General features: G+C 38.0%; 1 protein-coding gene across 6 annotated transcripts in view; it reads right to left on the bottom strand.

The window, feature by feature from the left end:
- Positions 1-12,317, bottom strand: part of DLGAP2 (DLG associated protein 2) — a 459,639-nt gene that overhangs the window by 45,131 nt on the left and 402,191 nt on the right. For all 6 annotated transcript variants that reach the window (XM_071548431.1, XM_071548426.1, XM_071548428.1 and 3 more), the window contains one exon: positions 8,619-8,838. In XM_071548431.1, coding sequence (XP_071404532.1) covers positions 8,619-8,838 — 220 coding nt within the window. The remainder of the gene's footprint in view (positions 1-8,618; positions 8,839-12,317) is intronic.

The raw sequence follows: 12,317 nt of genomic DNA, 5'->3' as shown, positions 1-12,317 counted from the left end.
ATTTAAATAGGTTTGACTTTTGCCTCAGATTTATGAAAGTTAGCTAGCTGTACAATGCTATCATTGCAGACTATTTTTATTGGCAAGAGAGAGAAATAGGGATGTCCAGAGAATCACTTTTTTCATAATAGATACCGGTACTAAAGGAGTTATGTATTCATTGGCTATAATAGGATATTAATGTGACTGCCTTTGACAGCTACATTTTAGACATATATATCATTTATCATTCATGAGATGAGTTTTTAAGACTGAAATTTGTATAATTTTTTTAATTGGGGGAAGGAGACAGAGAGTGGAAATATATGTATTTTTCTGGACACAGAAATACCCCAAAAGGTAAAGAAATGCATATAAAAATCATGAGTCTTTGATATGTCCTTAATATTCTGTTCTCAGTCTCAGGTAGCCAAGTGATAGGTTACTCTCTTCAAACTCAGTATCTTCCCTAATCCTGGATGCCCTCTCATTGCCCTTGAGGAGTAGTAGTAAGCTGCTTGGATTGCTCTGGTATTTGTGGTTTCTAGTGTGTATGTTTTAATGGACTATGTACTGAGAGTGAAGTTTGCCTTACAGCAAGTACAGACTTTGTTGGTAACTGTCAAGGTGCTATTAAGGTACCATAAGACCCCGCAATGTAGGCTGGAGTTTGTTGATTCTCTGTTGGTGCCTAATAAATCCATACACTATATTCAGTCTGAGCCAAACTTACCACATCATAGGTATCTAATACCTTTTCAGAGCTCCTAGGCCTTCCTGCCCAGCCAATGGCCTCTTGTCCAGAATGATGCAATTCTGTTTTAGGTCTTCTGTGATGACTCAAATGTCTCAAATAGTGCCAGCCAATTGTCTTTGAACTAATCAGAGTTTGTTGTCATGGAAACTTAGACAACTAGATTGCATAATACCATTTCTGTCTAGTTGTCTTGATCTGGAGGCAAACCCCAGACTATTCAACTAAACTGCCTGGTCAAAGGCTAATTCTGTCTGGTAATGCCCTAGGAATGTCATCAGTATGTTTATTTTCTCTGATCCCCTGGAAAAAAAAAAAAGCTTTTCAAGTGCATTTTGAGTATCAGGCTTATCAATTGCCTTTCTAGGGTAGACATCAGTCTGAATAAATTTCCTGACACAGAAATGTGTCAGATAATGCCTGTATACCCAGCACTGCAAGCATTGAATCCAGAAGGAGAAGCACTGGCAGGAGAGGGGTCCTGCCTTCTTTTTCACTACAAGCATGATGAACAGGTGCTTCCAGGCTCACCGACCTATGAGCTTCCCACAGCTACACAAACCTATCAAAGGTTCTGGCAACCTCATGCTAAATAGCTGGGCTGAGAGTTACATCTCCCACTGTTAGCTTTTACTATGTCAGGAAGGCTTCAAACATTAACCAATGATTCACTTTCCTTGCCTTTTTTTTTCTTATAAATTGTATTTTTTTTTCCATAAGAAAATGAAGCTCAGAAAACCCTGTGCACAGAATAGCTTAGAAGCCAAATTCTGCCAGGGGATGGAGAATAGATGTCCTTTTTAATAAAGAAAGAACCAGCTGTCTGGCAAATCCAATGGGTTATGGAGGAATTATGTCAAGCACAGAACAGCAGGAGCAAAGGAGAAACACTCATTACACATTTTTTAAACTAACCATAGATGGAAGTCATTGGCTTCATTTTTTATCTTTGACTCTGAAGACAGACTGTACTAGGGTGAATGAAAAATATGAAAAGCTCCTGGCTACTGCTCCAAATGTTTTCATGCCTCATCAGCCTGAAGAGGCCAGGCAGCCCCAATTAGCACAACCTTACTCCATCGCAGAGAATCTCAGACTTATGAACAGTTGTGATGCCCCCTTGGCCATCCTCCATTGAACTCCTTGAACCAAAGTGTTTGTGTCACCTTCATCTCTGTGTCTCCCTAGGCCATTTCTACCACGTAGAGCTGCTACTGAACAGCAGTGTCAGCATAGCAGCAGAACTTCAACATGTTTAAAAGAATTAAAGACTAATTATGCCACCCAGATATGCCCAGAGAAATGAAAATGATGTGTGCATATCCAAGGGTAGAACTGAGCTCATTGTTTGTTAGTATATGATTTGTTCTCAAAGTATAGACACATAAGTTGGCACAGCATCAAAGTATTAATTCAGGAAGCCCAAGTGCTCCCAGAGATACTTAGTGTGTTTCCTGCAGAGAGTTAGAGTGACAGATAATTTCGCAGAGCCCTGTCAGAACTCAGCAAAGTCAACAGGCAAATAATAATTGAGAACACAGCCTTCTGTATCTCATTTGGACTCAAGGTACCTATATGTTATTTGGACTCAACATACCTGTTGTGGATTCCACTGATAGCTATTACTTAACAATGGATACCAGTAAAATCCTCTAAGACTCAGAACTGATTTCTATAGAGACAACAGAAATTGTGGAGATGTTACTTCATGCATAGGTTTTCCTTCATTTGGCTGGGTTTTACCAATCATAGTGCATTGGGTTAAGAAGATCGTAACAACCGCCTGGATAAGTATCTCATAATTGAGGAAATAAAAGAAAATCATACATTGTCCTGGTTCAGCAAGTTGGAACCAGTTTATCATTGTGTGGGTGTGACCAAAGCTGTGTATTCCAAACCCTTCATGCCATTTCCCAAGAACTGTTAACAATGGACCATTTGCAGTAGCTGCCCAGGGCACACCTGACCCCTCAGGTATGAGCTGGGTGTGAAAGACACCTATGAGATAAGAGCTGTGATAACTCCCTTCCAGGAAGCCGTTAGCACCTCCACACCCAGCCTGAGGTCATGTCTGCTAATGGGCCATCAATGATTCCAAAATACCCCATGACTCACAGAGTGAGATTGCCCAGGGGAAGGTAACTGGGTGGTCCCACCTGGACTTGAGGGGTTATAATCTTGGGGGTTTGGGGACTTAGGAGACCACTCAGCAGATCTGGAGGAGGACCAGAACCTTGACCAGACTGCGACCAGCACTCTCGACCACCACTCTTGACCAGGCTGCGACTGTCATCTGTACCAACAAGTTTTTCACCTCCTTTACTTTGGACTTGGGGGAACCACATGGGGCTCAGCACAGGGGTTAGTGAACACCATTGTGTTTGTGCCCCAGGGTGCTGGGTTACACTTGTGGGTTTTGTGGGTTAAAACCACTTTCTCTAAGTGCTATTGCACTTATTTCTAATAAGTGCTATTGCATTCATTGTAATATTTTAATTAAATTGTAAATTATAATCTCTCTTGTGGTGGGTTTGTTTCTACTGCTGGTTTACCTTTAAACCAGCACACACATTTATCATAAACTATTTTTCTTTTGGGAGCTGAAAAGCATTTTTTCCAATTTATATATTTATACACATTTAAATTCCCTCTGAGCTTTCTATTCTTTAGGCTGAGCTGTGCCCACTCTCTTATGCTTTCGTCATGGGAGGGGTGCCATATAGAGCAGTACCATGACTTTTGCCTGCCTTTGGTAACCTCATATCTTGGAAAAAAAAAGAAACAAAACAAAAACCAGACAAATCAGGGAAAACTTAAAAGAATAACTACTGTAATTAGTGTTCAGATAGCAACCACTGAATCAGTCCTTTGAGGGTCTGCAGGGGCAGCTGTGCTATGGAAAGGTACAATTTCTGTGTGAAATGTTGTATTTCCAATGTCTTTATGTACTTGACCATGCAATCTGTTTATTGGCAATAAGAGTTTTTTGGCTAAATATCAAACATGTGCCGTAAAAATTTACTCTTTGTAGTCCCTTATTTGAAAAATGGAAAGCTGAAAACAGCTTTAAGCCCAGAAAAGGGAAACCTGCAATTCCTCAGGCATCCTGAGTAATTGTATGAGCTCTAATTGAAAACTCCCTCATCCAATGTGACCTTGTTCGAATTAATTGGTTTTGGAATTAATGCTAAATAGTTCAGTAAATGTGGAATTCTCCAAAGTTTGCTCATTGTCAAGAAGAGTCCAACTGTCTGAGAAAAGTAAAATGGCCAAAAGACAGTTCCCTGCTCCTCATCTTCTTTGATGAACTCTCTAGCAAGCATGAACTTAGTTGAGATGCCCACTATGAATCAGATAAAAGGGCGTGCATGCACAACTGACAGAATCATTAAAGTTGGAAAAGATCTGACAGATTTACATTATGCTGAATTTTCTAGAAAAAAATTAAAAATGATGATGCAGTATAATGGCCATTTAAGGCTAATAATTGTATTCCCTGAATTCAACAGTGCTTCATGCTAATATTCTCTCAAGATTATCTGGAAATCCTTGAAGTGGGAGAAGTGACCTTGGACTGACACTTGACATAGGAGAGAAAGCAGAATGCCTTTATGTACCCTGACCCAGTGCCCATTGTGCTGAAGCCCATAGCGAGTTGTCATTAATGCATTAATCAAAAACCACTGTTGTAGACAAAAAACTGGGTTAGAGGAAAATTATTCTGTCTTTTATTCATCAGCCTACAAACCAAAGAGCTTAACTGAGGCCACTCAGTTTGTGCTTGTTGCTGGAGAAAGACATCTGACTGAATCACATATTCAGTATTTCTGGCTTAACTGTTTTATTTGGCATGTAAAAGCAATACAGACTGAGAAGATATCCCACCTGGTGGGTGAGCATCCTGAGTAGCAGCCTAGAGCAGCAGTGCTTCTCTCAATAAAGGTGAAAGTGTTATACACAATGTATAATAATGCCATCAGGAGAATCTGTGTGTGCCCCTCCACATCTGAACAGACAATAACTTGGTGTTCAAGTTGGCCAAAGGTGCAAATAACAAGTTACTCTTTCTCTCAGAGAAGGGATCTTAACATGTTCATCTGCTTCACAAAAGACCATCCTAACTGCTACCTCCAGTACTATTGCAGTTCAGTAAGTATTTCTGCATTCATAATAAAATCAAACCAAAAAACCTGTGAGGAGATGTCCTGAAATAATCTATAACATATAGAGTAAGTAGTATAAATGACTCCCTCTATAAATAGAATTTGTAACAAAAATAAGTTGATCTTCTCAGACAAAGGCAAAACAAGGGAGAGTGGTTAGTATTTTCCAGACATCCTCACTGGTTGTTCTCATGGTACAGTCCATTGTTGTACCAGGGTATTTGAAGTACTTTTCAGTAAGAGAAGCCAGGTTTTGCAAGTGGGATAACGTGTTACTGCAGCACTGCTCCCAGCCTACTGCACTTTTTCCCAGCAAGGCTATGCAGCCAGGGCTCACTGGAGGCACAGACCCAATACCTCAGGCAGCTTGTGCCTCTTCCCGCCATACTCTGTCACTCTCCCCAGGTGTTACTGGGAAGGAGCACTCCGAGCTGACAGTGGAGTGAATATATGTGCAGACATGCTTAGACAATAGGGCCCTGAGCTGGAACTACCTGGGAAAGTGACCCATTTTTTATGAACTCTTCCTGAAAAGTGAAGCATTGCTTGCAGAAATAGCAGAGCTGTAAGGCAGTAGCACTTAGGATGACTACCACACTCTGTGACTTCCCATTCAGGAAATTACATGTTGTCTGTGATGGAAGGATGAGGTGGGAGGCAGCAGCAGCTGGAGCTGTATTTTCTCAGCTGTGCATCTGACAGCTGCGACTGGATACAGTTCAGAGACGGAAAGCATATGTTGTCATTCAGGGCTTTTAACATCAAGGATTTTTTACTGGGTTCATTATCTCTTCACAAAATGAAATGTGATGGCTAGAAATGCCCTAACCACACTGCAACATGAGTCTCAGCGAGGGTCACACAGAGCCCAGGTCAAGCTTACTGTGTGGCAGCAATGCCAGCTGCCTCCTTCGCACTGTCACTTGTCTCATTCATTTACACCTGGGGCAAGAGGGAGTGCCACACAGTTGCACAGTACCTTGCCACGCAGTTGCCTTCAGAGGTGGAGAAGACTGGTTCTACAAATAAACTATGTGCATCTGTGCAAAAGTTATGTGGTCTACATTACCATAGGTATTAGCAATGAATCATTGGGCTTTCCCTGTGAAGCTGAATGCAGTTAAGAGGAGCTATATACTGGTAGCTCTTTTTTCCACCTATTAGAAAACTCTTAGCAGAGTACATTAATAATGTCCCTCATAATATTCATTAGAGTTGCAACCTCTCCATCTTCTGAAAGCTGTTAATGCATCTAACAATATTTAGGAAACTGCATGCTGTAAACACATTTTCTATAGTCTTGTAATTGAATTCACAGATCAAACACTACATTTTTCATTTTAGATTCACATTTTTAGTTACATAAATTAATTTTGAGCAAAGACTTTGTGTTATGATTTAATTGCTTTACAACAATGATAAGAGGCAGTCATGACCTATATCACTAAAATTGCACATAATAATTAAATTGAAATGCGTGTTAATTTTCTAAGAAATTACTTTGGTTTCTTTGCCAAGAAGAGTTTGTTACATTAGAAAGAAAAAAGGAATTAATGTAATGTAATTTTCCTAAGAATTCAAAAGACTGAATTGGAACTGAAGGCTGATGTGAAACTCCGACCTTTTTGACATTTATTTGAATGAAGCCCATATAAATGTCAAGTGTCTGCCAACACCATTTTTACATTTCAGGCAACTGCTTCTTTATTAATTTTCAGAGAGAGATGGAAAAGTAAGACATTTTTTGAATTACAGTAATGATAGGAAATGAAGTATATCCCTCCAAAGTGACAGGGGCTGAAGAGAGAAAAATGGGTTACCCCTAGAGTTTTATAAACAAGAACTGATTTTGCTACTGAAATTTCTGATTAAAAGTGAATCACGCAACCCTTACTCTTCATGTAAATCAGAAAAGTATTTCTGATTGGAATATTTGCCTTATATAGAAGCTGAGGACAAACTTGCTCAGTAGTACAGAGACGATATATTGAATACAGAACCACGCTCAGAACTGTATACAGTGCACAGCTTGGAAACAGTTTTGGATAAGGAAAACAACTCAAATAATCTGTTTTTCTCTAGAATGTCAATATCACCTCACCACAATAAAGAAGAATAATTGCATACATGGGCAAGAAAATGTATCTGATAAATCATTTCTGAGGGAGAAGCTATGTGTGAAATGAAGGTTAAAGTTTTCAGAACCACAGTATTTAACCATCAGCCTGCTAATCCATGCAAAAGTATGAAAATACTGTGATGCAAATGTATTTACATGCTAATCCTGTACTTTCCCAAAAACATTCTATTACTCAGCTTTGTCATTCTAGAGAAAATAAAACAAATTCCTTCAGTGAGAATTTTGGAATTATCTAGCATATAATCTCAAAACAGCCTAGGTTAAAACCAATCCACTTGGTAAACAAAGTAATTCTGAAAGTATTTCAATTCAGTACATGGAGTCAGGCACCAAAGTAAGTATCTGTGTCTTTTGCCACTGAAGTTGTCTTCATAATGATCACACAGTACTATATGATAATGATGAAAATTAGTCTCTGGGGTAGCAGTAAAATCTCATTTTGTATCATGATAGCATCTCCATTAATAGAAGGACAGAAACATCCCTAGAGGGGGCACTGTAAGCAAGAATTTCCAGTTTTACACCAAGTTATATATTTTGCTATTAAAATACTACACTTAAGATAAAATAACATTTTATGCTACTTCTGGAATGCAAATGTATGTTACTCAACTGCAGCTTACTTCCTTTCTAAACTCCCACTGTTCTGTTATACAACAGATATGTCAAACAAATAATTCCAAAAGTATTTTTATATGATACATTTTGAGCTCCTTTTTACTTATTGTAGAGGGGTAGCCTGCACTGCAATTTCATAGCATGTGGAAAGGACAATATTAATTAGGAACTGGCATTAACATATTTGGAAACATAAAAGTGAATTTGCCACCCTTAACAAAGAATACATATTTCCTACAGATTTCATTTTAACTATTTTACTGCTCTCTGTGCAATCTTTTCTCTACTGATAAATGTTAATATTTTAAAATTAATAAAGTTACCATAGCTGCTAAGCAACTATTAAGAGAAAAGAAAGTTGTCCGAAGAATGTTAAAAGATCTCAACAGTGAGTGTTATAACAGTGAATGCTAATGGTTACTGATGAGTAATGGCAGGTATGTGAAAAGTGCCATAATGTTTACAATTCACAGTATTGATACAACTAGCTACACCTTGCCTAATTAATTGTCTTTTAAATTAATTGTCTTCAAGTGTTTAGATGAAATATTTCTAACCTTGCTTCTCTTTCTCTCTTGATACTTTAAGGACCTAAATTAGAATTACTGCAACTAATCTCATTTAGAAGGTTGATTACTTGATAGATAAACCACATAAATGTATAACAATATCTAAATGTTACCATTTGCACTTGTATTTTTATATTTGCACCTAGATAACTGTACATACAGGAAATGGAGGTAAAAAATTCAGGTCCATTATATTATACATGCAAGATTCTCCCCAGAAGGAGCTTATTCCAATATATAGCCACAGTGATACAGTATTACAATCTTAAGAGTACTGGTATCATACATTTTCTCTACAAAGGGAAATTGTTTCCAGTGTCAAACATCCTTTTACAAAACAAGATGACATATTTTTATGTGCAGAACAGTGGAAAAGTCAATGTAGATTTGCTTACCTGTGGTTGACCTGATAGTTGAGGTGATATTGGAAGATGTCAGCGCAGGTATACATTCATCATCTTGGGAATAGCCTGCCTGAATGGCACGCAAGTAACTGTGGCTTCTTGTTCGGAAACATCCGGGGAGGTCAAGGGCATCCATTGCCTGAGCTTCAACTTCACTAAACACTGATTCACACACCGATTCAAATTGCCCATTAACCTCTGCTTCACTCATCTGAATAAACAACAACAATGCATTTGATTTTTGACTTGCTTTTTTGTGATCATCACGGCCTCAACATCTCAAATGGACACCTGTACATTGATGGAGAACTGTTTTAGCAAATAGTTAAAGTATAGTAATCCCTTCTGATCACATTCACATTGTTTAATGTACATCAGCTGTTTACATGTATATATTAAGTGCATCACACATGCCATACATTAATTTTACATTTAATAACTTTTGGCATAGCCAGAGGATTGTAAATACATGGTTTAATGGTAGCCAACAAGAATACTCTGTGCTGATAGAAATACATGATCTGCCAGGACGGGAGAACAGAAACTACATATGCTGATAGTAGCCTCAAAAGATGAAGGTGGATTGCCTGGGCTCCTCAATTATCAGCAAAGTTACTACTCATGTGGACATTTAGTCTGTGTGGCAGGTTATCTTCGTCTCACTATAAAAGGGCTCAAGGAAGTATCTCATCCTTGAAGACATGTAAAAGCTCAGAGGAGGGGACTGAAAGCTTCTGAAAGGTTTGAGAAATACTGCATCTAGAGCTGGGTCCAGTGAAGCATGCAAAAGAACAACCATTGTCTGACACTGAGTGAAAAGTGGTCAGATGAGAAAGTAATGCTTGGACCAGGTTTAGCTGAGAAGGGCCCTAAAACAAACTCACTCCCTGGTTAATTGGGTTACTGATTCAACTACCATGGAAAAAACCTTTTGTTCAGCAGCATTATTTGAAGTCTGATACTTCTGCCACCAAGTGTGCTGAGGAACCCTGACTGTCAGAGCACCCTAAATGTGCCTGACAGCACCCCTACTAGGCTGATACCTTGGGGTATTTCAGCAGTACCCTCCAGCTTCCTGCATGGCTTGGGCAGGACCCAGCATCTACCTGCTGACCCTGCCTTGCAGGCTGGGCATGATGCAACACTGTAGATTTTTAGGCAATTTTCATAATAACCAGGGTTCAGGCAGGCTGGCCACGTTTATGGAATCTCTCAGTAGGCAACCCTGTGTTGCAGTTTTGAGGATTAGTGTCTAAATTCTACCTGCAGCATTTTTAACATGTTCACTGAAGTCAGTCCTAACTACCTGTAAATGTATCTGAATAATTCAATATAATGTTTATCCAAAATCAGATAGGAAGTTAACGCTGGACAGACAAATGCATGACTTTCTGAAAATATATTTTTTAAAAAAAGAGAGTGATAGAAATCCAAATCACTATGACTAATTTCACAAGTTAAATTCATAGCATTACTAAATGGTACATCCAGTTGATATATTGATAATTTTCTACACAGCTGTTAAGTACTCCTAGTGCTTTATTCATTATAGAAAGAAAGTCAGTTTAGGATTTTGGTTAAGTAAATGGAAATTTTATACAGAGGTTCTGATGATTATGAATAACTGATATTTTAATTTTGAGTAAGACATTTCAGCTACTAAAACTCCTCTGAAATGAATTATATTACCCTTCATAAAATTTGCTTTTAATAAAGATAAGTAGGCTAATGCAATCTTGAAAAGACTTAAATTTTTACTCTGAACTATTTTGCAATATCGTTGATAAGGAAATTTATGGTAATTTAGTCCATAAACACTGGAAGTTTTAACCAGTTCTTTCTAGCTAAGATCATTGAGAATAGAAAAATAAAATGTTTTAAACTTAATAATATAAACCATGGAAGTCAGCATCTTTCTTTGTCAGGAGTGAAAAAGGAAGGATCTCACAACAAAAAGACATAAAAAAATACCACAAATTATATAAACTGCTGTTACATAGATGGGACAATAATATTATGGTGTCACGGAAAAAGAATGGGAAACAGCAAAGGTCCAGAACGTGATATTTAATACATTTGCTGTGTGTAATATCTATTAAATGCATTTATTACTGGTCTGGAAACAGCTGAACTGTGAGGTGGGAAGTATGTGGCTGACATAAAGTTGCATAGATTAGTGAAAACTGAAAAAGTAAGGAACTACATCCAGCAGGTTTAGTTAATCTGGCCAATTGAGCAAACCACCTGCAAATGAAATCTTTTGTGGATGTCTTCCAGGTAATGCACATTGGAATGAAGAATTTTAACCACTGCTGAAACCCATTAGTCATTATGGACAGCTCAGTGAATGTCTCAGTGCAGACATGGTCAAATAGGCAGAATTGTTCTATATGATAGCATTGTTAGGTGACAGCCAACAGCACTTGCTTTGAATGCAGGATCTAATCACTATGAAACTTTCTCAAAAGCAGAATATAACAAAAATAGAAAATAACCAAAACAGCAGGATAAAAAACAAGGCATGAGGATATGGGGACAGGTTTCACAACAGAGCTATGAAAAATAATGAACGGTTTGGAAAATGACTGACTGTTTCTAATTCCAAAGTGACTTACTCAAGGTTATACTTAGAATTACCTCACATAAATTAAAGGTTTTGACTGAAGGGCATTAGTCACATGACTAGTCCCTCCCAGCTCTCTACAGTCAGTGGATACTGTCAAGCATTTCCAGAGGGCTCTCAGCCCACTCTGGATGTGCATTGTCCTGGAAGAAAGTCTTTCACTTCATTAACTACAGAGGAAGCTTTAGTTGTTGCCTCAGTTAAAAGCCTCAAGTTAGATGAGTTTTATCCAGGACTGAATAGCCATGCAAAACAAATCGAGTATGAATGAATATAAAATTGCTTTAAAAAGATTTCTCTTTTAATATGACCATTGTACATGTATACCCTTAGGTGGCTCAATAAATGGTCAAAGGAAAATTAAGTAACACATCTGAGAAGAGGGCAGGGCCAACCTGTCGTGAAACAACACAGGGAAGAAATGTCAGGAGTAATAAACATAGGAAACATTGGGAATTTTATGTAAAGCTCTCTGCTAAAGAGAACATGCATATACTTCATAAGGCTGCTTGCACTTCACGTCTGATTCAGATCTCACTTCAACAGGAATTAGTACTAACTAACTGACATAAAACTGGTAGGGAGAAAAAATGTATGTTTTCAGAAGTCCCCATACATAGAATAGTTGATGGGACTTCATTTTTCACCCAAGAAGAGTGAGGGATTGAGTTTAGAGATGAATCACTACTCCTTTGGAGCATAATTTTTTCTATCTATGTCTTAATCTGGCAATCCACATTTAGTGAAATCAGAGTAGGTATTTTCAGAGGATAAGTATTGTAGGAATGTGCTCCTCATTCTCAGTCTGAATCTTCTTAACTATTTAATATAGACTGAAAAAGAAAATACCAATGAAATTTTTAACAAAAAAAAAAAAGGAAAATATTATGTGTGGTAGTGTCTGTTTGCCTATAGTATTGAGTACTTTTCTTGAAATTTTGAGCTACTTTCCTTAGAACTGAATTACTTTGACAATTCATATCTTCAGTTTGATATAAATTTTTAAAAAAACCCAACCCCCTAAAACCATCAGCTGGAAACAACTCTCACATCTGCAGTTAACCTAT

This window comes from Pithys albifrons, chromosome 2, assembly GCF_047495875.1.
Source record: "Pithys albifrons albifrons isolate INPA30051 chromosome 2, PitAlb_v1, whole genome shotgun sequence".
Lineage (NCBI taxonomy): Eukaryota > Metazoa > Chordata > Aves > Passeriformes > Thamnophilidae > Pithys > Pithys albifrons.
The sequence above is the reverse complement of the archived record's forward strand: the minus strand, read 5'-3'. Positions and strand labels throughout refer to the sequence as shown.